General features: G+C 33.1%; 1 protein-coding gene across 1 annotated transcript; it reads right to left on the bottom strand.

Annotated features, from left to right (window-relative positions):
* Nucleotides 1–19,430: 19,430 nt before the first annotated feature.
* On the bottom strand, nt 19,431–26,463 carry LOC125069837 (nucleolar pre-ribosomal-associated protein 1). The gene is made up of 3 exons (XM_047679429.1): nt 26,179–26,463; nt 20,947–25,660; nt 19,431–20,500 (listed from the first exon to the last, which is right to left on the bottom strand). The coding sequence occupies exons 1-3, from the start codon at nt 26,393–26,395 to the stop codon at nt 19,480–19,482; spliced, it is 5,952 nt and encodes a 1,983-aa protein (XP_047535385.1). The 5' UTR covers nt 26,396–26,463; the 3' UTR covers nt 19,431–19,479.
* Nucleotides 26,464–26,997: the final 534 nt, after the last annotated feature.

The raw sequence follows: 26,997 nt of genomic DNA, 5'->3' as shown, positions 1-26,997 counted from the left end.
TAAGGAAAATGTACTTAACAATTTAAATTATTATCTGTATATTACATTAAGTTGTTGATCAAGCGGCTGAACCCTCTAGCTCTCGGATGGACTCTCATTATAAGAACTAGAGACTAGATATTACACCTGTTATTGCGTAAACACTTCATTATAATGTCACTTAAATACCTGCACAATTAGCTTGCCTTTGCAGTTCATCTGGAATAATTCATAGTCAAGATTTAACGATTACAGATTGCATTAATCCAGCGTACATAAACTAAACTCATCTCATTGACTACTTTTAGTGATATGAAATTATGTAAATAAAAAATAAACAAATCCCATTTCAAAAATAGAATCATTATTGAAACCGATATAAATGTAATTAAAAAATAATTAAAATATTGTTAATTAATAATAATAATAAAAATATTGTTTAACAATATTTCGTTTTGTATTTTAAATGATGGCAACCCTAAAAACTTCCTAATACGTACATAAATCGTGTAGTACTCTTATATGTACTATCAGAGCAACTAATTAACAGTTTCGATTAAGCAATTAACTCTATAAGATATTTCAATCGGCCGTTCAATTTGCAATTTGTTTCTGAATGATAAGAAATCATTTAAGTAGCGTTTAATTAATTTATTGAATCCGTTATCACAGACAAATTGTTGCTTGTAATTTGTTAGATAATTTGTTAGATGATATCGAATTCATGTTCGTTACGTAAACTAATTACGAAGCCATTTTTTATATAGATTAATGCAAAATTAAAAAAAAATGTATTTTTATGGTATACGTTGGCGGACGAGCATATGGGCTACCTGATAGTAAGTGGTCCCCACCGCCCATAGACAATAGCGCTGTAATTAATATTAACCATTCCTAACATCACCAATGCGCCACTAACCTTGGGAACTAAGATGTTATGTCCCTTATGCCTGTAGTTACGCTGGCTCACTCATCGTTTAAACTGGAACACAACAATACTGAGTAGTGTTGTTTCGCGGTAGAATATCTAATGAGTGGGTTGTACCTACCCAGACGTGCTTGACCAAAGCCCTGCCACCAAGTATTCGCTACCCATATTGACTTTACATGGGTACATTAACGGTCAATATACAACTTAAGATTGAATTAAAGTCATGAAAAGAAAAATTCTTATTTTTTTCCGGCAACTAAAGTCTAAATTCTCGGCTTTTCTCTCCTATAATATATGTACATATAAACCTTCCGCTTGAATCAATCTGTTTATTGATGGAAACCGCATTTAAATCCGTTGCGTAGTTTAAAAGATCTAAGCGTACAGACGGCGGAAAGCGACGTTGTTTTCTGCTATGTAGATATGCCTAAAATAATTAGTAAAAAGTAAAGTCCTTTAATATCACACTGCTAGACAAAGATCTGTACTGCTCTTGAGAAGAATTAGTAGATATTCAACTTCTATATGTAAATACCTACTTACTTCTAACCTAAACCCACTTAGTTCTAAATAGAGGACTTATTTAATGGTTTAATTAGTCATATTTAAAAATAAATATATTACAATTTTTATAACTTACGAGACCCTAAAACGTAATTAATATGAATAGACATTCTGTATTAGAATTCCTTAATTCATAATGTATCGTGTTGCCTAACAGTGATGCGTTTGGCTCCCCCTGAAACTCAACCCCGAAGCCGTTTACTAATCTGTTAACAGACATGCGGCTGACGTGCATCGATGGACAGATTACCTGTCTAATAGTTATCATATGTACTTTAAGGTTTCGGTATAAATTATCCATTACCTATGTAAAAAATATATCTACTAGACAACGTATTAACTTAAAGACTTTTACAAGCGCTACTACGTTTTCAAGCGGTTTTAATTCATTTCGTATTCTGATGTGAAGGAAAACATCGTAAATTAATGATAATCAAGTGCTAACCAGCTCATCAACCACAGGTATCTCTCATTTATTATAGAACTATATATGCCGGATGATTCCTGCCACATATACATATATCACCTGATTCGAATTCTAAAGATGCTATTTCTAATCATATTCAATATATGAACTTAATTTGATTGACAAAAAAAAAGACCCGCTGAGTTTCTTTCGCCGGTTCTTCTCACTTCAGGATGCTTCCTATTCCGAACCAGTGGTAGTGTTTAATTTGACTATCAATAAGTAAGTATATTGCTTGTTGAATAAAAGAATTTGAGTTTGAGTTTGGAAGCTTCTAACCTCCTTTAGTTCATTTGTTTAGTTATTTTTTTTTTATTCTAAGGCTTTATGGTATATGGGTATATAGTTTGCGTTCTGATTTAGTTTTTAAATTGATTTGACAGTTTAGACTCATTGATTGACTGATATCCATTTCAAATCATTATATAACTTTTTAGACACGAAACTTATTTAGTTACGATATAATTAAATCCTCGACTTGAATCTATTTACTTGACTAACGAGTTCAATACTCGACCGAAGCTCGTTACCTTAAAAGGCGCATCACGAGTCATCGATCGTCTCGATTAGCCGTAAATCGATAGTTATTTATCGGTACATATTAATCTATCGATTAATCGAATATATTCGGAACGATGCAGTATAATGTTTACGATAACGTGTTTAAAATTAAATTAATAAGATAGCTAATTTTATTAAATATATTAAAACTTATACGTATACATTAAAATTTCTACGCCAGCAGTGAGGTTGCCAGTTACTATAAGTAGATACAACGTTTTCGCCATAATTACACACAAATTAACAACATTGTATTTTGTTGTTGATTGTAATATCAGTGGCGTAGCCATCGTAGGGCCAGGTGGTGCAGTGCACCAGAGCCCCGGAGCTCAGGGGGCCCTCTAACCTAAGCTTTGAATAGAGATGACATATGGATTTAGCCTACTAATGATAAGTTCATCTCAATGTATCCTGTATCCTATTTTTATTCCTATCTATAATTTTGAAGTGCAATATAAGTTAAAGAGGGGGTGAGGGCCCGTTTCTTTTTCTATGCACCGGGGCCCTTGTCCACCTAGCTACGCCACTGTGTAATATATATGATTTTAGGAAATTCGACTACATTTATATGCTTCATTTATATATCAACGAGCGACTCGACCCATATTGTTATTTTTGTCTCAATATCTGTTTTTGTTTTATTGCCAGATTATTTATTGCATTCCAGGACATTTGGATAAAGTTTTATATTGTTGGCCAGGAACTCGTCCGAGGAATCCTGATTAAATTACCTAGCATGAATGTTTATTGTCAACTTTTATTATATTTACAAACTATGTCATATCTATATTTGTTAAAATAATATGAATATTAGTCTCACTTTTAAAAAAAAATTAGTGAGTTTTTAAACCTAAACAATATAAATGTATATAAAGCTGCCATTCTTGTTTATTTAGGCGTACGGGCAAATAGGCCACCTGATGGTAAGTGGTCGCCACCGCCCATAGATATTGGCGCTGTAAGAAATATTTACCATTCCTTACATCGCACATATGCCTATAATTATACTAGCTCATTCACCGTTCAAATGAGTGGGTTACCCTACACGGCCAAGCTTACACAAAGCCCTATCACCACCTAAATTTCATCAGACGACCAATAATTCCTAATCAGCTGACATAAAGTGATTACAAAATCAACCGAGATTAGATAATGATTACGTGTCTAAGTTCAATTCATCAGCTACGAGTGGACCAGTGACATCGCGTGATATTCTGCCATTATGCCTCTATTTGTATACACGGGCATGATGTCTTGATACTTTGATTACATTGTAGGCATCCTATTTATTGAGCTATCTTTTCAGTTATTTCTAAGGAACATCTTTACTTGTTGTCGCAATATTCATTTGTAAGTCTGATAAATTGATATTGACGGCCTCTTTCTCGGGGTACAAACAAATAAAGATCAAATTCTACGTAACTGTCTGGAGTAAGGAGTTTTGTGATCCGTAAATTAAAATTATATGATTATATTTTGAATGTCTAAATATCGGTTTCAAACTCAAAACTCAAACTCAAATTCCTTTATTCAATATAGAATTATTACACTTTCTTATTGATTGTCAAGTTAAACACTACCACCGGTTCGGAAAAAGAAAACACCCTGACCTGAGAAGAACCGGCGAAAGAAACTCAGCGGGACTTTTTTTTTTTTTAACGTCAAATTAATTATATACATAATTATATATGAGTAGAAACAGCCAGGAGGCGATCGTTTCATTCCCAAGGTGTGCTATCAAACATAAACTCTCTAATTGTATAGTAACCTTTCGCACACAAGCGTTCCTTAACAATTTTTTTTAAATTTCGCAACAGAAGCATTTTGAACGCTTTCTGTTTGGCCCGTGATTTCACCTATTTATTTAGGATCCATAGGTATAACGTTGGTTTTGTGTAATAACTTCATTCTTTGATCACAAGTAAAATAGCTATTATTTTGGTACATCTTGTCATTATTCTATTATTACCTATGATTTTGGAACATCTTATTACAGCTGTTGAACACCTTATCTATTCGCAAAGTCGTAAAATTGTCGCAGAATTTAAAGATCATTATGAAAATAATGTCAATCTTTCACTGAATCCAGTAATGAGTTTGCGGTTAGCATTCATCGATCCGATCATTGAACCGCGTCGCTTGGTTATTGATATAAATTTTAACGTTTTGAAAATAAATAACGATATTTTTAGCTGAAAGAAATATAATAGAAAATAAAGTGTCGCTTCCAATTTTTTTATAATTGTAATAAAAAATATAAAAATAATCAAACATGCCTTTTTCTTCAGTTTGACAACAGTTTTCATTTTTTCTCGTATGGATTCTATTGTCGACCTTTAGTGTTATCAATAAAAACACATTTATGACAGGCAGATCCACGAGGTAGTCCTAAATGAAATACTGAAGTCTTCTTGCAGGACAAGTCTCAATTATGTGCTAACTTGCTCTAACTGCGGCACACGAACAGACACCTTCCATTTTGCTCACTTGAGGGGTGATTTAAAAAGGAGGCTATGACTTTGTGTGAGATTCAAACTATCTCCATACCTAATTTCATTTAAATCGGTTCAGCGGTTCATGACAGAGAGAATACAGGTATTTTCGCATTTATAATAATAGTATAGAATATGTATATGATTATATAATAAGCATTATATTATAATTATTTATAATATAACCCACACAATATATAGTCCTGTGGTCTACTATCAAGTTTATGGATATTCTTATCATAAATACAGAGACAATCCCGTAGAAAATATTTGACAATGCGAAAAATAAAGTGTCAATTATTGTAATCAGTATATATTATGAGTTTAAAATGGTTATTTATTAACGAAAGTTGAAAATAATAATTAATTTATTCAAAAATCCATAAACAAAAAATAATTTTTTTAAACCTTTGTCACGTGACACAGAACGCTCCTGATTGGCACGCACTTGCTTGTTAACCTCGTTTGCCTACTGTGTGTGGATTTTATGTGCCACAGATTAAAATACAGGCAAGTAACGTCACCGTTTTCGCGCTCTATTTAAATATGGAATTTTTAATTTGATATTTTACAGCAAATATGTACTAGAATTAAAAAAATAACATTTATTGAGTTCTTAACCTCTACTAAATAATATAAAATGGATTTTAAAAACCAGTCAATTAGCCTATTATTACGCCAATAGAGCATATATTATCTATTTATATAAAATATACAATATATCCAAATCGATTAACATGATATACGATCTTAAATTCGTTTATTTTATTGTACAAAAATATAGTTTAAAAAAATGTGCGGCGACTCAGCCTGACATTCGATAAAGCCAAGAGTGAAGTTATCTTTTATGATTGTGGTAAAAAGCCTACGCAGGTAGGGTGTAAAGCAGTCTAGATTACGAAGATAAGAAAACACTAACCCGGTTGCGTTCAAGCTACGAAATAAAAGACCCACACGCTCTTGTTCTAGCTTTACATGGGTCTAAAATACAGAGCTAATAAAACTGTTAATAGACTGAGTTTTCTAGCATTTATTGTATTTGTTACTGTAAGAGCTCGAACTAAGGTAAATCTTAAGTTTTTCCAGTAACACCTAAGATTTACTGACATGGTAATGTAAGTAATTGTTATAAATTTTCCGGAAAAAATAATGTAAGTATTTGTTATAAAGAGACGACTTTTTCGGACTTTTACCATTCCAACTGTTAGCACTCGTCGAACACAGTTAGGTTTTATTCAAACACACGATACTTTCAATACTTATATTTTCGTATTCTCACGATAACACCGTTTTCACATTAATAGAATTATAACACTTTTTTCTATAAACACTTTGCTAAACCAGTATTTTAGATGATTACTGAGCAAAATTCAGAGATCGATTGATTTTACTTTTACATGACAACCATTTTTATAATCTACCTTCAACAGTCAGTCATTTGACTACAATTAATATTTTTAACATTTACAATATCATTTTGAGATTTCATATACCTTTCTATAAATTAAATAAATCACAGGTTCTATATAATTACAATAAAATTTATAAAATGTAAATAGAAATAAATATGTGATGTTTACTACTTCATAAATGTTTACATTTCGGCCATCCGACTAATATTACACGCCCACGTGTAATATGGGCAGCTACTGATGATTCTATACAAGAATTAGTGTTTTTCAAACAATTATGGTAACACATTACATACAGTATAATAATACATTACATGCATACAACTATAATCAAACAATACAGTTTTCAATTTTTAATTAATGAAAATATTTAATTACGCATCTGCCTATTATACAATATTAGCGGGCCGCTTCTGCCCAATATACCTACAGGTACCTAACTTACAACTAAATAGCAACAGGCCGCTTCTGCTCTGAATACTATTATGTATCATTAGGGCCGCTTCTGCCCAACTATAAATAGCTTTTTAAATAGCAACAGGCCGCTTCTGCACTGAATACTATTGATAATAACTAGGGCCGCTTCTGCCCAACTTTCAAAAATTTATAAAAATAGCAACAGGCCGCTTCTGCATTGAATACTATTGATAATGACTAAGGCCGCTTCTGCACAACTTACAAAAATTTATATGTATAAAAAATAGCAACAGGTCGCTTCTGCAGTAAACAATTTTTATTCTAATTAGGGCCGCTTCTGCATGACTTACAAATCAACATAAAAAATGGCCAATTCTGCCTTCATAATACAACAGTTAATTATTCTGTTAGGATATAATTATTATGATTCACACAAGACAAGACAAATAACATTTCAACACACGAAACATTTAGTCACAGTCATTTTCGTCAGGGTCTGTCTCACTATTTAACTCAATATCATCGGATCTATTAAAACTTAGCCACGGTTTCATTTTATCTACGGCAACGACTGAACTATATTTGCGTCCACCTTTACGGGTGATAGGGGTATCTTCTACCTGGTACCGGTCATTTCCTAATACTGATGCAATACGATAAGGGCCTTGAAATTTTGGAACTAGCTTACGACTTTGTCCCATTGACTGTACTTCTCTCTCAATGCTTACTAAATCTCCTACATTAAAGTTTTTAGGTTTTAATGTGTTTTTGTCGTATCTCTCTTTGGTTTTTTGTTGATAATTTTCAATATGTTCGTTAATTTTGTCACGTATATCGCTTAATTTCGTTAGACTCACATTATTATCGTCGCCTAAAAAGGACTTTACTCTATTTTCTGTTAAACCAGTTAATGTTGTACCAAATAGGGCTTGTGCTGGTGTTGTTCCTATACTTTTATTATGGGTATTATTTAATCCCCACTGCACATCATAAACGTTTAAATCCCATTTCTTTTCATCTTTACCAATACACATGGCAGTAAGGGCGTCTAGTAGGGTGCGGTTATACCTTTCAACTTGGCCGTTTGCTCTTGGCGTGGCTACAGCATTTAGGATGTGCCTAATACTTAACTCGCGTAAAAATTCCTTGAAATTTTTGCTCGTAAATGAAGAACCACGATCCGACACTAACCTTTTTGGTACGCCAAAAGTACTAAAATATTCTTTCAATTTATCTATTACTATTGATGTTTTGGTACTTTTTACTGCCTTGAGTATTATAAATTTAGTATAAGCATCTATAATAACTAACAAGTGAGTGTTACTCTTTGAGCTTTTCACGAATGGCCCTACGTGATCTATGTGCAGCATGGCAAACGGGGAGTCTATTTTTGGAATTGGGTTTAGAGGGGGTTTTCTTTTAGAAGAAGATTTTGCATAAGCACATTCTAAACACGAATCGACGTATTTACGTACAAAGCGCCGCATTTTACTAAACCAGTAAGTTTCTTTTACTTTAGCGAGAGTTTTATCAAAAGCAAAGTGTCCGATATCGTCGTGGCATTGTTTTAATATTTGCCAACGTACACCTTTCGGAACCACCCACCTATCACCTTCATCAGTAATACGAAATAGTTTATTATTACGCAAAATATAATTTTTTCGAACATCGACTATATTATTGGATTCCGGATCTTTTAAAATTTCTATTTTACGTTGTATTTCGGAATCATTTTGTTGCACGGTAGTAAGCCAATCGTCATCCAAGATTACTAGTACTGAATTGTCAACCGTGTTTTGATTAGGTGGTGGGTTTCTACTTAATGCGTCTACATGTGTTAATGTTGTACCCGGACGGTATTCAATAGTAAAATCGAATTCTTGCATAGCTATCCACCATCTAGCAACTCGAGGTATTAAATCTTTTTTTAGAAATGTTGCCCGAAGGGAGTTACAGTCAGTAATTACTTTAAAACTTATACCAATGAGATATACGCGAAATTTTTGGAGTGAAGCTATAAGGGCCAACGTCTCAAGTTCGTAAGCGGTCATGTGCTGTTCGTCAATACTTGTTTGGCGACTATAGTAGGCAACGGGTCTAAGTAGATTATTATTATCGCGCTGCATTAGGATACCAGCAATACCTAATTTGCTGGCATCTGTGTGCAGTTCGGTATCAGCAGTTGGGTTATAAAGCATCAATATGGGTTTTTGAAGTAGTTCCTGTTTAAGTCTATTAAAAGCCAAATTTTGATCGGGTCCCCATTCCCATTGAGAATCTTTTTTTAAAAGACTTGTGAGAGGTTTAGCTATAATAGAAAAGTTTTTAACAAAACGCCTAAAGAAACTACATAATCCGATAAACTGCCGAACAGTATGCAAATTATGTGGTTGGGGAAAATCTCTAACTGCCTCAACCTTTTTAGATCCTGGTTTTATGCCCTCTTTACTAAGTTCAAACCCTAAGTAATCAACTGTCTTACCGAAAAAATGACATTTACTTAATTTTAAAGTTAAGCCCGCATCTTTTAATAATTTAAGTACAGTTTCTAGTTTCTGTAAACCTTCATCTATAGTATCAGAGGGTATAATTATATCGTCCATATATGCTGACGCAATATCTCTAGCATTAGACAAGACTAAGTTAATCATACGCATAAAACTTGATGGGGCATTGGATAAGCCAAACGGCATCCTATTAAATTCAAACTGTCCGTCAGGTGTGACGAATGAGGTTTTGTAACGATCTTCCTCTTTAATTCCTATCTGGTAATAGCCTGAAGCTAAGTCAAGGACCGTATAATAGTTGTAGCCGGCCAATGAGTCTAGTTGATCATCAATTCGCGGTAAGGGATAATTTTCTTTGTAAGTTTTTCTGTTAAGGGCCCTATAGTCAATGCACAGCCTAACCTCACCAGTTTTCTTTTTAACTACAACAATGGGGCTAGCGTAAGGTGAAGTTGAAGGTCTCACTATATCGCAATCTATCAATTCTTTGACTAATTCTCGAACTTGATTTCTTTCGCACAAAGGTAATCTATATGGTCTGTACACTACTGGTTCATCATCTTTTAACTTAATGGACATGGTTACTAGATCGGTTTTACCTAATTCTTGTAAACAGAAAGCAAAGCAACTCCTATACTTATTTAGCAAAATCAACAAGGATTCGACGACGTCACTAGTTAGTGTTCCGTCTGACAATACGTCACTGGCAATAATTTTGCTTTTGGAGTTATGAACATCTATTCGACAAATATCAAGGGAATTTTTAGCAACATACGGTTCAGCTCGACTACACCTAGCTATTAAACTACCTTTCGTTATTACGAACGGTTTGGACCCCATACCTTTTATTAAAGAGACACCTCGACCATTATTAACGGTAAATAACCCTTGTACTAGATAATGTTCTTGCCCAATCTTAAACCTATTGCTGCCTTCAATATAAACATCGCCAGAATACGGAGGGTCAGTGGTAAATTCAACCAATGTAAGGTCGTCAATTGTTGTATCCGACGTACAAATTAATTTAAATTTCGTTCGTTCAGTTGAAAATTCATCATTTGTAAAAATCTTTAACGAAACGCTATCCTTTTCTATGTTAATATGTGGTTGTTCTGTAAAAGTTCTGCCTATAAGCAATGGCTCTGGTAATAAAATGTCGGGTACAACGATCAACTCTACAAAAGCGCTAGCATCGTCTATTTCAATATTTGTTAAACATTTTCCTAACGGCTGAACTACAGAGTTTCGAAATCCTATCAGGGGTGGCAACGAATCATCAACTAGCCAATTAACACCCAAGTTTTCCATATCCGATAACCTTATTAAAGTTTTGGAGCTACCGAAATCAATGAAGCATTTTTTTGAGATACCATTAATAATAGCTTTTTTATAGTACTTTTGACAGTCTGAGTCTGTACCAGTCACTAGCATAACGGAATTAGAGAGACTTTTATTAACGTTATTTACTGAAGTCCTATGATTTTCACATTTATCAGCAGTATGACCATAACGTAAGCATTTGTTACATTTAATTATTGGTTTAGGGCATTGAGATTTATAATGACCTTCTTGCGAACAGTTGTAACACGTCACGACGCGGTCTTTAGTTTCTTTGCGAACTATATCTCTATCAAACCTCGTATCAATATTTCGAGCGCGTCTTTTATCGTTATTAAAATTATTATTCTTACTACTTTTGAGGAAGGGAAGTAACTGTTCAGGTGTTTCGAAACGAGCTGCCTCTGCACCCAATCTTACGCCGCGATCATTCCAAACACTATACAATCTACTGCCCTTTTTCCCTCGATACCACAACGATTTAAAAGAACTATTTTATCGTAGTAGTATTCCTCTAAGGAGTCATTAAACCTAGCACGTTTAGCAAGCATTGTAGTAAGCAGTTGTCCATAATTGTCATCGCTAGGGAAAGCTAGTTTTAATTTAATTTGCCATTCTGACCAGTTAAACATTACAGTACTAAGGCCTTCGTACCATTTTTGAGCTAACCCTTTTAATTTAGGTAGTGCATAATGGAGAGTCTGTTTGTCAGTCCAGTTATAAATGATTGCACATTCGTTTACTTTGTGCAACCACATATCTATAGTTTGTTCTTTACGGGATGGGTCAAATTCTGGGAGCGCATTTTGGGTCGGTAGTCTGTCGTTATTATTTGTATTGCCTATGTGCTGTAAAGCCTGCACTAATTGAGTCAAAGTAACATTTTCATTTCTATCTAACGTTATATTTTGAGTAGCTGACCTGTCTGGTGTACGCCTTTGTCGAGAAGAAGACGCACGCCTCCTTCGTCGTGGCGCCTCACCGTAGTCGTCAGGATTCGACCCACTGCTTCGCCTTCGTCGCCTTAGCTGGCACCTGGTCCGACTGCTCGTTCGACTTCGTGACTGTCGACTTTTCCTGCTGCGCACCCTGCGGTCTTCACATTTGCTTCCCCGCTGACTGCGAGAACGGCCGTTGGCACGGCCAGGTGATCTGCTACCAACGCGGCTACGCGACCGGCTACTGCCTGGTCGAGGACCACGGCTACTCCGATGTTCGCTGTCATGCGCCCGATGCTCGGTGCGCCGTTGGCTGACTTGACTTCGCGTCGACCGCACTCGGCTACGTGACCGTCGTTGCCAGGTCGACTTGGAAGTATCGTTGTTTCCCATTTTCTGAAGATCGAATTATAGCGACACATCATTTGAACCAGACAAAACTAAAATTATTAACGTAAGCTGTATATGAGGGTACTTGAAACTTACACTATTTTTACTAGGTTAATAGCATTAAGGTGGCAATAATAGAAATACTTCGCAATAATCAAGCGAATTATAACAAAAGAAAAGAAAGACCAATAAAAAGAGAAAAAAAAATAAAATAAAAATTTACAATAAACGTAACAACATCGCACAGAATGCTCAAATTACTTGTATTACTATTCATTCAAATTAGGCGAGGACAAGTTAGTAGTCATCTGTTACTCACCTTATCCCACTTCTGATTTGTTAGCACTCGTCGAACACAGTTAGGTTTTATTCAAACACACGATACTTTCAATACTTATATTTTCGTATTCTCACGATAACACCGTTTTCACATTAATAGAATTATAACAATTTTTTCTATAAACACTTTGCTAAACCAGTATTTTAGATGATTACTGAGCAAAATTCAGAGATCGATTGATTTTACTTTTACATGACAACCATTTTTATAATCTACCTTCAACAGTCAGTCATTTGACTACAATTAATATTTTTAACATTTACAATATCATTTTGAGATTTCATATACCTTTCTATAAATTAAATAAATCACAGGTTCTATATAATTACAATAAAATTTATAAAATGTAAATAGAAATAAATATGTGATGTTTACTACTTCATAAATGTTTACACAACCTTACCTAAAATAACATGTAAATCCTAAGATTTACCAAGTGAATGATGGTAAATCGAAGTTCGAATCCCAGAGTTTTATGGACATTTCCATTTACCATTCATAATCGGTAAATCTTAAGTTTTACTGGAAAATCTTAAGATTTAACGTAGTTCGAACTTTTACAGTAACATATTATATTTATATATAAGGCAGCGGAAAACCGTGGTAAAAACTGAGTAAAAACTCGCGTTTCAGTATTGTTCGTCAGGTAATAGACATAAAAATTAGCCTATGTGCTGCTTTGGAGTTCAAGCTGGTTGGATTAAATTCGGTTCAGTGGTTTGAACGTGAAAGAGCAATAGACAGACAGACAGAGTTTGTTTTGCATTAATAATACACGTAATATTTTATTTTCTTGAATAATTTATCATTATATACTGGACTTTCCATTATTTATATAAAATATGTTTAAGAAAGACATTTCGAGTATTTATTGTTGGTACACATAGTAGATGATTATAATGGCAGATGTAAAATAAATAAATAAATGTAACCTTGTATTGACATGACACGATTAGTCGAAATCTAAAATAATCTATAATGGATTCGTAAAAAAAATATGTTTTGAATTATGTTGATGCCGTTTTGGTAACATTGGGAGTAAAATGAAAGAGGATATACGTACTGACTTACTATGTTTTATAAATTTAATTGTATTTAACTGGCATAACTTTGTACCTCAAACTTTGGAAAAGAGTAAAAACTGAGTTTCTTGCCGATTTTTCTCGGATCTATATTCTGAATCGGTGGTATATTCACGTTTAATATATAAGACTTTAAAATTACGATTCAAATGTGCCTGTTAAAACCAACTTGAATAAGTTTATATCAATCAATCAATCAATCAAAATATACTTTATTCAAGTAGGCTTTTACAAGCACTTTTGAATAGTCATTTCACAAACTACTTAAAGTAAACCTACCACCGGTTCGAAATGTAGATTCCACCGAGAAGAACCGGCAAATATCGCAGTAGTTACTCTTTTTCAATATCTAAAAATACAGTCATATTTGTTAAATACAATTATATATGTATGTTATGTCTCTTGCCTGGAAGTCAACAAGCATTGACTCCACGCTTTTTTATCATCAATAATCAATATAAATTTATGTAGTGTGTAATATAACAGAGCTATCAGCAAATAACATGGAATATGTAAATCTAAGATACATTTATCGTTACTCTGTCTGCCATTGGTTTAGATTATAGCTGTAGAAAGGATTAGTATTAACATTAATGGATTAGTATTGGTCCAATCTGCCAAAATGATTTCCCGATTGGTTACTGGTTATTCGGAGCGATTGCTCCGAATGCTACGACCACATCAACAAACGAACTATATATTATATTCAAATATATTTTTTATGTAGCTATACAGACATTCCAGATTTGTAATATAAACCAATTAAGTTCAATTGTGTCGCTCACTGTAAATTTATAACTACGCCTTAAGTTGTTTATATAAACACTAAATGCATAACAATTATTTTTTGGGTAGTCATGTAAAAACAGAATTCAAACATGACCACAAATAGTTGTATAAATAAATAAATAAATAAATAAATATTGGACAACATCACATACATTACTCTGATCCCAAGGAGCTATAGCACTCGTGTCATGGAAAATACGACGGTACCACAAACACCCAGACCCAAGACAACATAGAAAACTAATGAACTTTTTCTACATCGAGTCGGCCGGGCATCGAACCCGGGACCTCGGAGTGCCGTACCCATGACAACCGGTGTAAACACTACTCGACCACGAAGGTCGTTAATGTACTTATTTTATAAAATACCATAAAGAATATAGTTGTTTAATTTTAATCTCATGTAAAAAATACATTAATAATGTTAAATAATTAATTGATACTCCAAGGCGATAAGCTTTAGTATCATGATTTTTCCCGTAGCGATAATCACATATCGTTTACACCTGATGAAGTGTGGGTTGCCGGTTGCAAACCTGTCGAAACTGATATATGAAACGCGAACTTGCGGCCATAATAAAGTCAATGGACAGCTCCTTCACGGATTTTAACGGATCAGATGGCAACGCGAGGAATTTCATTTTTATAGTCACTTTGACTCAACGGTTGCTTAGTGATGTGGATGCCTTTTGATAATAATAAAATAAGACAAAAAATATTATCTTGAGTGCGTTGAAAAAGGATAAAATATCATGTTGACGATAATGTTATTTAGTCCGATGTTGGTCTCAGTTGTTATTTTGAATGGTAGGTTCCTTTGAATTCCTCAGCGATTTTCTTTTGTTTTTTTCCACACCATCCTACCATTTGAGCTTGGCCCCGCCTCGATTTCTGCTACCGTCAGGTACCGTCAGGTTTGGTACTCTTAGCCTCATCCACTAAGCTAGATAACTTTACAAATGTTAAAAAAAGAAATACTTTTCTTTGCGCAGGGATGTTTCATTTACTGGTACCCGTTGTGTTATAAATAAAACAATTATAAAAGGAAATATACAATTTCTAATCTAAAATCACACCTTCTAGTATTCCAATATAGATTTTTAACAGTTAATCACATCAGTCTTAAAAAATGTTGTCAAAACAAACTTTGTTCAATATCTTTTATGAATTCGAAAACCTTAAATTGTGTGTATTTTATTTTGAACATGAATTCTCAAACCTTGAAACAGTTTCCTCCACGATACATTTATTGTTCGTGACGCGAGGATTGAACAAAATCGTGACGAAAACGATGTCAGATTCGATGGCGGCCGCTTGTTTATTATTGTTTTAAAATATATCTTCTGCGTCACGATATCGATTATTCAATGTACCTTCGCGAATTTTATGTTATGGGTGTTTTAATAAAAGTTTGTTAAGGAAATTGTATACCCTTCGTGGGTTTATATTCTTTTGCGGTTATTATTATTTACTTATTTAATTATATCATGATTTGTTGAGCCTACCCGATATGGCTCTGCCGCCACTGTGATCGGAAGACGTGAATCTGCCGAAGACTTTGGCTTCAACATAGACAAGAACTACAGATTTTTAGCACTAATATTGAAGCAGCCATCCGGGATAACTATTCTACTAACGGACTATTTACAGGCTGCTGTCACATAAACGTCATCGAAAAAGATGCACTGGTGTAATACTTTTTTACTTGTTCATAAGGCAGTCAGGCTTGTGCAATCACGTCTGGAGAAGTACTATGAGTACACATAATTATTTCCATATTATCACCTCATCATCAGTCATAGGACTATTTTCCAAAATAGTCATTAAATTTCTTTAAATAATTTTGCCGTAATTATTGATAAAGAATTCTTGCAATATAATTCTGGAGGAATAGTTTACAACACATGCGTCGATTCACCCTTGACTGTCTTTATTATTTTAGGCGCGACTGTTTGCCTTTTTGTCAATGCTAACTTAAATTCATTAAATAAAACGAAGATACAAATTGTTTCTTCATTTAACAAATGCATTTCGCCTAAGCCCGCAGGGTTACCATGAAATCGTGACGAAATATCGCCATGAGCACTGCGGTACAACGTCACGCTCTGGTATCGCAGTAATGATAATAGACGATAGCGTGTCGCTGGTTTGAAATTACTTTAAAGGTACCGAGATGGAAAATTAACTTAAAATTATCAAGGATTGTTGAGAGAGGGGACGCTTTAGATGTTATGTTACGTTACGACTTTTGCTAACGTGTATGCAAAATACCATTATGGTCTGTTGAATTGTTTAGACGTAGAAGTTAATTATCTTAATGTTTCATTTATTTCGAATATTAACATCATAAATATTTAACTTGGTGATCTAATCAAGCTAATTTAAGAAATACAAAATTTTAATTAATTAATAATGCAAAACTGCTCCTTTATACAGGGCAACTTTGAGTTTAATATTAAAAATTAATTAAGAAAATATTTTTCTATAAGGGGTATTATAGCAAACATAAAATATTTCTAAGACTTGAGTCTATATACTTAGATACTTTGTATATCACGTACCTAAATAAATAATGATGCAAGCATGGTATTAGTTCCGAGTTAGTTTCCATCAAAAGATATATTGTAAGCTACTTGTTACCCACAGCTTTGCCCGCGTTTTAGGGGTTAATTCAAAATCAAATGAAAATATACTTTATTCAACTAGACTTTTTACAAGCACTTTTGAATCGTCATTTAACAAACTATATTAAGTGAAGCTACCACCGGTTCGGAATGTTGATTCTACCTAGAAGAACCGGCAAGAAACTCAGTACTTACTTTTTTTCAACATTTAAAAATAATGTCATGTAAGCTAAATAAAATTATTTATGTATTTATGTGGTAGTTTCATGTTTAATTTAAATTCAAAAATTAACGCAAGAGAGCCTTGACACAATATTGATCTAATATTTGTTTTAGGAAATTTATAAATTTGGAAAGAATTATTGCGCGGAGAATATTGTATATTCATAATTTATAAGTACCTACATATGTTTGTATTTGCATATATGTTTTAATATTGTGCGCCTGTCAGATCAATAAATGCCAAGAAATGTCGATCGATTGAATTTAAATATTATAATTATATAAATTTAATATGGACATAGCTTAAGGCAAAAATTAACCGATTTTATACACACCATACCATACACAAAATTTGACAAAATCGCGCTCACGTATCACATACCTAAATATAAAATAGTTCACTCACCTAAAGTGTCCGTTACCATAACAACAAACACATAACAAATACACGAGACATGTAAAACTTATGTATTTTTACTACAAACACAATAAACTGTTAACGATTTCGACAGTCCCACACAACATTGAAAACATTTAAAATTTTCCGTTTCGGAAAAAATCGCTAAACGTCGTCGGATACCGCTTACATCTCGACATGTGCGCTTAACAATATTTGAGAGACAAAGACAGCGCTTTTTTGTGTTCCATCTCTTTCTATTTCACCTTGAAAGAAAAGGGTAAATGTATTTAATCGAACGGATATGAAAATAATTATTTTTCAATGATTCAACATGTTGAATTAAAAATAAAATATTTAAAATTCAACTATGACCTGCCTACATTATGTACAAGTAGTAGGATGTTTTCCTAAAAAATATAATAATCTGTTTCAGCCCTATTTACGGATAAACTAGTATTTTTATTGAATATATTATATAGGGTAACCTCATCATAGGGCAAAGAAAATTGTTTAAAAATACTAAGTATCAGGTTAGTATACCAGAGCTGGACTGAGGAGGCTTTATAATGAATCTTTCCAGGTAATTCCACTGATCTACTGTAACTGGGTTGCCATTACATATGTGGTAGATGTTCATCCAAAACATTCACATAGGTTTACTAACGATGTTTGTTTCTACAAGTTTTTAACAGTAAAACTTTATATACATGAAAAGTCATTGGTCCGTGTAAGATTAATGTATTAAAAGCTGCTATCTTGGCCTTCAGTTTTTCTGTTTTTTCGTAATAATATACATTTAAGATATAAAAGCTATCTGAAGTAAGACGGAATAAAGTAGGTTTTTAAATAAAAAAGTATATATATATAAGTATTAAAAATATATTATATGTATCCACCCAAGAGTAATGGTATTATATTAATTCAATAGTTTTGTACAAAATAACTGTGGGAACGATCAGGTCTCCCACGGTGAGTCGTTTGAAATGAACCCATTCTAATCCATTTACCGAAAACCAACAATGTTCATTATGTTGTACAACTATTGCGGTTACCGTTTACCAGCGAACTTTTAATCAATATTGCAGAATTGCAAAAGGTTTGGTTACCATTATTGTAGAAAAAAAAAACCACAATTATTTTGTATGAATATTACGTAAGCAGAAAGGTTGTAAGCGTGTTGAGGGTGTGATATAGAGCACGGTTTTGACGGTTGTCTAATTATATTTGAATAATGATTTGTGTTTTTATCGGAAGACAGTTGCTTATAAATGTCTTAGAAAAGGGTGATTTGTTAAATAATGCTGTCTTCTTCTTTAAATCAAATCAAGTTTATTCAAGTAAACTTCACAACGAAGCGTTTTTGAATCATCGATATTAAAATACTACCCTTTTCGGAAAGCAGTCTCCAGCGAGAAGAAACGGCAAGAAACTCGCATAGTTGCTCTTTTCAAATAAACAGATTTACAATGCTGTTTTTTTACAATAATTATTGTCCTGTGATGGAACCCGAGTCTAAATCCTGGCGTTTATTTTCTAAAAAGTACTCTTTTAATGAATAATAAGATTTATATACTTAATAAGCTTTTTAAATTTTGTAAATGGTAAATTAGTTACATTTCCCGGTACCTTATTATATACGTGTATCCCATTGTCCAAAAACGTTCTCTGAATGTTCTCTTTCAATGTCAATTCAAGGACAACAGCATGATAACTACAACCATTAAACAATGTTCAGCATAGTATATATCTATTTATAAACGAAGGCGCGCCCCTCCCTTACAAATTACCGACACACATTTGTATAAGCGACGCGTCTGCTTACAAAACGTGTTAGTACGCGTGCGACGACTAAGAATACAGTCAGCAAAAAAAAAAACAATTTAGATCAAATTATTAATATTCAAATTAGATGAATATTAATTAAGTTACAGTATTAAAAAATTGTTTTACGTCTCGGAATTTCAATAAAACACACAAGTAATCAATTATCATTTATATTCTCAATGTAGTCTTAAACTAAACACTGTTTACGAAACGACATATGTATGTACAAGCTGTACGAGTTCATTTATTAGATTCGATTCAGGTGTAATCGAGTTTGTAAGAATCTTGCTACTTAACAAGATAGGATTATTCATCAGTATCGCCTGATTTATTAACTTTACACTCTCAGATTTCTTACAACGCTCGCAACATTTAGTCACAATATTAGTTATTTGCTTCTTCGTTAAAAACTTAATCGACCTTTTGGTAATTGAGTTGTATAGTTTAATATAAGAAACTACATCGTCGAATTCTAACAAATCAGTGTGAGGTAGCAAATCATAAACAATACTTAAAATCTCATATTCAACATCGCTTTTAATTTTAAAATCATATAAACCTTCAACGCTACCATTAACACCGAACTTTGCACAATATTTAACAAAAATATTGATACCCAAACTATGAATCATGTTCCCGATCAAAGCGAACGTTTCTTTCACGATAGTTTTATCCTCTTTCTTAACATTACGAACCACATAATGCAACCAGGACATGAACCCGTAGCCCTCGACCAAAATTTCGAAAGATCTAGGTATCGAAACAATTGAGTTTAGTGCGCCTAAAATTTTCACCTTCGTCTTCCTGTCCGCCATGACTGTATTATAGAAATCAAATATCATTTTCAGACACATCGTTTTGAACACTACGTTGACATCTGTCATGGATTTCGTTCCGTCTCTTATGACATCGAGAATCCAATTTCTTCTGTCCATCGCTTCTACATTGCTATCATGAAAGAGGCTTAGAAAATCTGGGACAATAGTCAGGTCAACAAACTGTTTAGCGATTAAAAAATTGTTAACTGGCTTATAGAGTGGTTCAGATGGTGAAGTTACTACTAAAAGGGCTTTGGCTAAATATGAAGCACCGGTTGCAGGTAGTTTAGGATTTTTAATATCCTTCAATTCGCCTTCGGCAGCTGCATCTTTGATCGCGGTAGATAAACTTTGACGCAATGTTGTAATGAAATCCATTAGAAGTAGTTTGTCGTTTTTGTGTCTCCTGAAAAATATATTATAAAATGGTCAAAACTATTATATTTATTAATTTAGTTTTGTTACAGCAAATAAGTTCTAAAATGTAATGTGACATATAGCCAATTCCAATGGCGCAAGTATTCGAGATATACAAATCTCAGTTTTACATTTTCCATGCGCCTTGCTAATATTTCTACTATATTATGCACTACAAACAGTTCATGATTAATATATATTTACTTAAAATACAACACTATTACACCTAACTGTTTAATTTAATCCATAATGAATACTATAGTTTATTTTAGATTTCAACCAATATCACGTCGATTCATAAACTAAATTGTTCCAACCTAACATTGGAATTGGACATTGGAATTGGCCTACCATAGCAATTACATAACGATTTTAAGAAAAAAAAGTAATCAGTTATTTTGATAAAGTAAAAAAAAAAAAAAATAAGTTACTTACGTCTCAGTTTCCAGCAACAAACAGAATCTATGCAAAACATGATAAGCCGCCGCGCGCATTAGCGGACAATGCGAACTGAGTCCCATCACTGGCACGGACAGGAGGCCCGTTCTTAGCAGCTTAAAACAGGAAGCCACGGAGCCTGGGGCCAGGAGATGACTCAGAAGAGGAAACAAAAAGCAAGGGTCGTATATCCCTTCATTATTTTCTTCGTGTGAGATTGAAACGACGTCTGTTTGTGCTTCAGCTAAAATTTTACGGTAATCGTCTTTTAACAGTAAATTTTTGATAGCCTCTTCCGTATCTTTAGCATTTGATTTAGATTTGACATCGCGTAAAGCTCCGTCGAGATATCTCTTCATTAAACTATTTTTATATGAGTTTTGGGAAGGTAACTCGTAATTATATTCCAATTTTTGCTTTACAGGGAAAAGTCTAACCGTCTTTTCAATAATATCTTTATCCAGTAAATTAATAACTTGGTTAGGTGTTGGATGACTCCATAATGTTGACGTTCTGTTCTTTCTGATTGCATAATGGTTTGCTGCCGAATCTCCCCAAAGGTAGGGTTTATATTCGTTGACAGGCAAATCATTACTTTCGTAAAACTTTAGTATCGTTAATATCAATCTATCACTCGGGCTCCGGGTGGCGCGATATGCGCTCAAATATACAGGTATTTGTGGAGTTTTCATAACTGACTTATTCGTAGATATAAGAACGTGCAAAAACTCTAAAAGACGCGACTTTATATCTGGACTGTAATTACTTAACATGACGTTTAAAAACTCCGAATGTGACGTCACCATGTCGAATAGTGTCACGATGTCTTCATGATCGCTTGGATAAAATAATTTCACAAGGGATGAAAGCAATGATAGAAGTTTTGGTCCAGTTATGTTCTCTTGCACGGCTGTTCTTATTTTCAAAGAATCTTTAAGGACGGCTTTACAGAAATTTTGCCAAATTACACTCTCTATCAACTTTTTGAACTCTTCCTTCTGGTCTACTTGGAAATTTTCATTTGTTTTACATATTTGTATCACATCACTGACACTGGAAACTAAATCACTTAAAACATTAGCGTCTTTATTATCTTTAACCGCTAATGTTGTTGTATTTAACATGGATAACAAGTAATTAATTAGATATTCCTTTTTGTGACCATCTTTCGAGAGGCATAACTTCAAAAACACGGTCTGCATTAAGTGGACATGGCTTAGTTCAACTATTTCAAATTTATGGCACTTCGAAAATAGTTTCTGGCAATCATTTAACTCCGTACATTCAATAAGCAATTTTCTAATAAACTTCCAAGAATTTAAGTAAACTTGACCAGCTTTATGTGGTTTCTCTAAGAACTTGTTGATATTTGTTTTATATTCATTATAAATCATAGTAAGTATTTCTTTGTTGTCTGATAGATACTGGTTATGATCAATTATAGCGTTACCTAATGGTAAAGTTATTTCCCTTTGGCTGCGTATTTCAGCTCTATTCATTTCTTCTTTAAAAATGTCACAAAATTTATTGTTAAATTTCAGAATCGTATAAGCTAACAACGAAGTTGTTTTTCTAATTGCGTTCGCGTAAAAGAACTTTTTAAAATGTTCCTCATTCACACTTTGAGCTTGATGCGGTTTGTTTTCGAAATACTTTACTAACGACTCCTCTATACTGGTTAAATTTGGTATAATCTCTTTCAAGGACAACAATTTTCCATATAAATCCATACATTTTGTCAGAACATCATTAGATAATTCTAATGAAATCGAATCGGAATATTTATTAATCAATACACAGAGCAATTCCAGTACGAGACTTGGTTCTTTGTCTTCCTTGTAGCAAACTTCTGTATCAGCAGAAAATATACTCTCAAATACTTTTAAATCATCATCTTTAGACAGACCCACGGTTTCTAGAACACGTATAGTTAGGTCACTGTTAACTGTTTTCCTTTTCTTAATTTTAATGAAACATTTTACAATTTCGCTGTAAGTTTTTTGTTGATATGACTTTAGAAGAAAATGTTTTCTATTGAGATAATTTATAATATCCCTATTCTTTTCTATTATATTAACAAGTAGTTCAGTGGCCAAAATATTTGATGATTGCTTGTTTAAATCGATCGGTTGGAATATTTTAAGGAAATGGGCATTCTTAAACATATTCATTACAATACTCCTGCAAATATTGAGCATGAGGTGTCGTTTTCCTAGTGAAATAATAATTTCGAAATAGTTTAAAATCTTCTTTTGCTGTTCCCGTGTAAGATTATCCATATTTGTTAATCTTACAATACAAAACATAAGATATTTCGACCATATGTATAAATCTGAACTATTTATCTGTTTTGTTACATCTATTTTGTAGTTCACACCCATTATAGACAAATCAATTTCATCTGATGATTCTACTAATGACGGAAATATATTTGTTAAAGGTATATCTTCATTTCCAATTACCGATTTTGATATATTTATTAATGTAACATCATTGCTTTTGTTTTCTGGAAAACAAACCGGTCTAACTGTCCATTCAGCGATATAAGTTCTGATATCTAATTTAGAATCACTCATTAGAACTTCTGTGAGCTGGGGTGAATAGTTACTGTGTAGCAAATTAGCTATGTACAGACATAAAAATGATTTTAATTGATTTTTAGCATCCTTGTTATTTTGTATATATTGTATGCAACCTACAATGAACGTCGAAGGCATTTTATTTTCTAAGAAAAAACTGTCCTCGATCATTTTACCGTGCATCAAATCATTAAATAGTTTATCTAAATTCGTCATACTATTTTCGTCTGAAATCTCAAAATTAACCATTTGATTTTTGATGTACTCTGATAATTCATTTCTATTTTTTAAAACATTCTCAATAACGTCTCCTATCAAGGATATAGGATTTACTTCACTGTTTTTTAACGTATAAAGAATCAAATGTATTTCGTCTTCATCGGCTTCGAATATTTCAGTATTCTTAAAGAACATGTACAAGGTATCTTTCGCTTCCACCCACGTATCGTCTTCATCATTCGTAAAAATGTCCAACATTATTAAAAACAAATCTTTAAACATTGAATTTTGCAATGTCAACACAGAACTATCCAATGCGAGCCATAGAGAAACTATTTTAAATTTCAAAAGGGAAATATGACCAGATGAAAGTGTAGTGGAAATATCTAAAATCTTCTTCATATTAATAGTGCCTTCAATGGTCTCAATGGAGGCTGGATATAGATAATTATAAAGCAACAGCAGCTCCAGTAAAGATAGCAGTGAATCTGCTTTATTTTGTGCTGGTAGTTTGTAGTCTTGTGGAGTTTCCTCACTCACTTTATCATCAATAATGTCGTTAATCAAGGATACTATTAAATTTGGAGCTGGCATGTGTTTAGGCAGGAAGTTTTCAAGTTTGTTTTTAAGCTCTAGAATCTTAACATTTGAGTCATCCAATTCGATAATTTGCATGTACCTTTTTAATGTTTGCAACATTTTTACAAGTACCTTAATGCAGTAGAAAGAAATTGTTTGATCTTTTCCGATACCCGTGTTTATTAATTTCAATAAAGGTACCGGCATTGTAACGAATCTTACGAAATTTGCAGTCTGGTGAGGATTCAGATTGTTTAACCTTGTCACCATTTCTTCAGGTTTCAGTTTGTCCAGTAGTTTTAAAATAAAATCTGTAGTTCTCTCCCAAATAAGGGAATGCTGTGGCTGGAAACTTGGTTCTATAACATTAATAAGTGCTCTGTGAAGGTCAGGACACTTGTAGACTATCTGAAGAACAGCCTCAGATTGAAATTCATTTTCCCAAGGTCTTTTTAATGATTGCATAGCCTTGTAAAGGTTTTGATTTTTATTTGCATCACTGGTGCCCAATGTTGGGTCGATGAAATAAATTCCGAGCTTATGGGATGTGAACAATGTGAGTATAATATCAGACAATAATGTCATTATCTCATTTCGAGACTCATCTTTGTTTTCATTACTTGATTCTGGAGGTCCTTTCCATGTAAACAATCTGAATAAATTGTGTAAAACTTGATGACTGAATGTTTTTAATTTTAATGTTTTAGAAATGAAAGTATTGTCAATGACATTCTTTTTTAATATATTCAGGAACATCAGTACGGCATCTGCCTCATCTTGAACCAATCCAGGGATGACTAATGACAGTAGACCTTGTTTTTCAAGCAATGCTTTTATCAGAGGCAAATGACCGTCGACAAGAAATGATGTCATAAAATGTACAAATGCCGTTCGGACATTGTCTTTCTCTTTATAATTTGGCTTCTCAACAACATGTTGTAAATTTTTAGGTGTCAAAGGTACTTGATTAAGAATTTCTACACCTAATTCAGAGTTTAAGGTCACCATGGATGTAAGTAGATTTAAGACAATTTTTCTATGACGTGGACCTGAATTTTCACTTACCATGATTTCAATGGTTGGAATAAATGTATTTAAGAAGTACCGACAAGCTTCTTCTGTAATGGCTATCATGTGTGGAAGTGAAGATTGCACTTTTAGTATGATTAAGTGAAAGAGATGAAAAGCTGGTGTTGCCAGAGTTAAATTCTTTTTATTGTCTTGTGTTATCTGTCTCAATATCTCATGAGAGTTTCCTCCGGCCTTTAGGTATTTAAACATGTAATCCACATCACAATCTGGATTGAGACAGACTTGAAGAAACTGTGTCAAAGCTGAAAAATACCAAAAAACCAAATTATATAAATTATAAACAACAATAATTTAAAACAGATATAACAGGCAGGCAAATGGACCACCTAATGGTAATTGGTAATCCATTGACAACGTAATTAATATAAATATCTTCTGAGCAATAAGACTTAAAATGTTGGTCTGTGCACTCATAAACTGAGTGAATAAGTCAATTAAAGTTGACATTTAGGAGTAGAATTAATGACTTAGTGATTGCACAAAGACCAACCAGGAATTGACTGAACAAGACATTCGTATATAATGTCGAAATATCGAGCTTCACCAAATAAAAATAAAAAACATGGTAAATATCATGTTTTAAATACTTGTAGTAATGAAATCATGTATGTTTTATACATACTTTATGCTATAATGTAGTTTTATTTATGTATTTATTATCTATTAAACATAATGTATGAAAATTAGATGCATGGCAAGAAAAAGTGTAACATAAGTGTAGAAGTTCTATTTATATTGATTATATATAGTAATAGCTCACCCATAGTTTGTCCTTGTTTTCCTACTAGTTCCTTTCTGAAGTGTTTAACATCAAATAATTGAGATTTCGATGATTTTGTGGTTTCAATTTCAGAATCCTCTTCATTTTGAGGTTGTTCTGCATCGACATCCATATTATCATTTCCCTCTGAATGACTGTCACTTCTATTCTTCTTCGTCACTTCGCTGGATTCGTTATCGTACTTTCTTTTACCCATTTTTATTGTGAATTATAAAATTACTTCCATAAAACTATATATTGTAAATGTGCTGTCACACGTGCATTTGTTTTGGCAAATGACAATGACGTATAGATGAGAGATACCTCAAAATTGCGGCAATTGACAAGTAACTTATTGTCATTTTAGTTTTGAAATATTTCTTAAAGTTTTAAGTAGAAATTAGCTCTAGCGACTATTTCAAATAAAAATAACTTAAAATATTTATATATTTATTTGTCATTGGGAAAACAGCATATCTATAAACTAAAACTTTAGGCGTTTTAGCCTGAAACAAACGTAATTTTTATACCGTCTTTGTAAGTTTTTTGTTTTGCATTTTAAGTCATATTAATATCGCTTATTTTTTTATCAAATTAATAATCTTAGAGCGTAATAAGCAACAGTAACATTAATTATGCTTTCAGAAAATGGGTTTGTACCATCTGACGGCTAACTCTAACACCGCGCTCGCTCATTGATTAAATAAAATAGCACGCTTCGTGGTCCACAATTACGTCTTGGTCCACAATTTTCATGAAAGAACTTCAACATATTGTAAGAAAGCAAACGAAAATATTTCTCACGACATATAAATTGTA

Source organism: Vanessa atalanta, chromosome 16, assembly GCF_905147765.1.
Source record: "Vanessa atalanta chromosome 16, ilVanAtal1.2, whole genome shotgun sequence".
NCBI lineage: Eukaryota > Metazoa > Arthropoda > Insecta > Lepidoptera > Nymphalidae > Vanessa > Vanessa atalanta.
The sequence above is the reverse complement of the archived record's forward strand: the minus strand, read 5'-3'. Positions and strand labels throughout refer to the sequence as shown.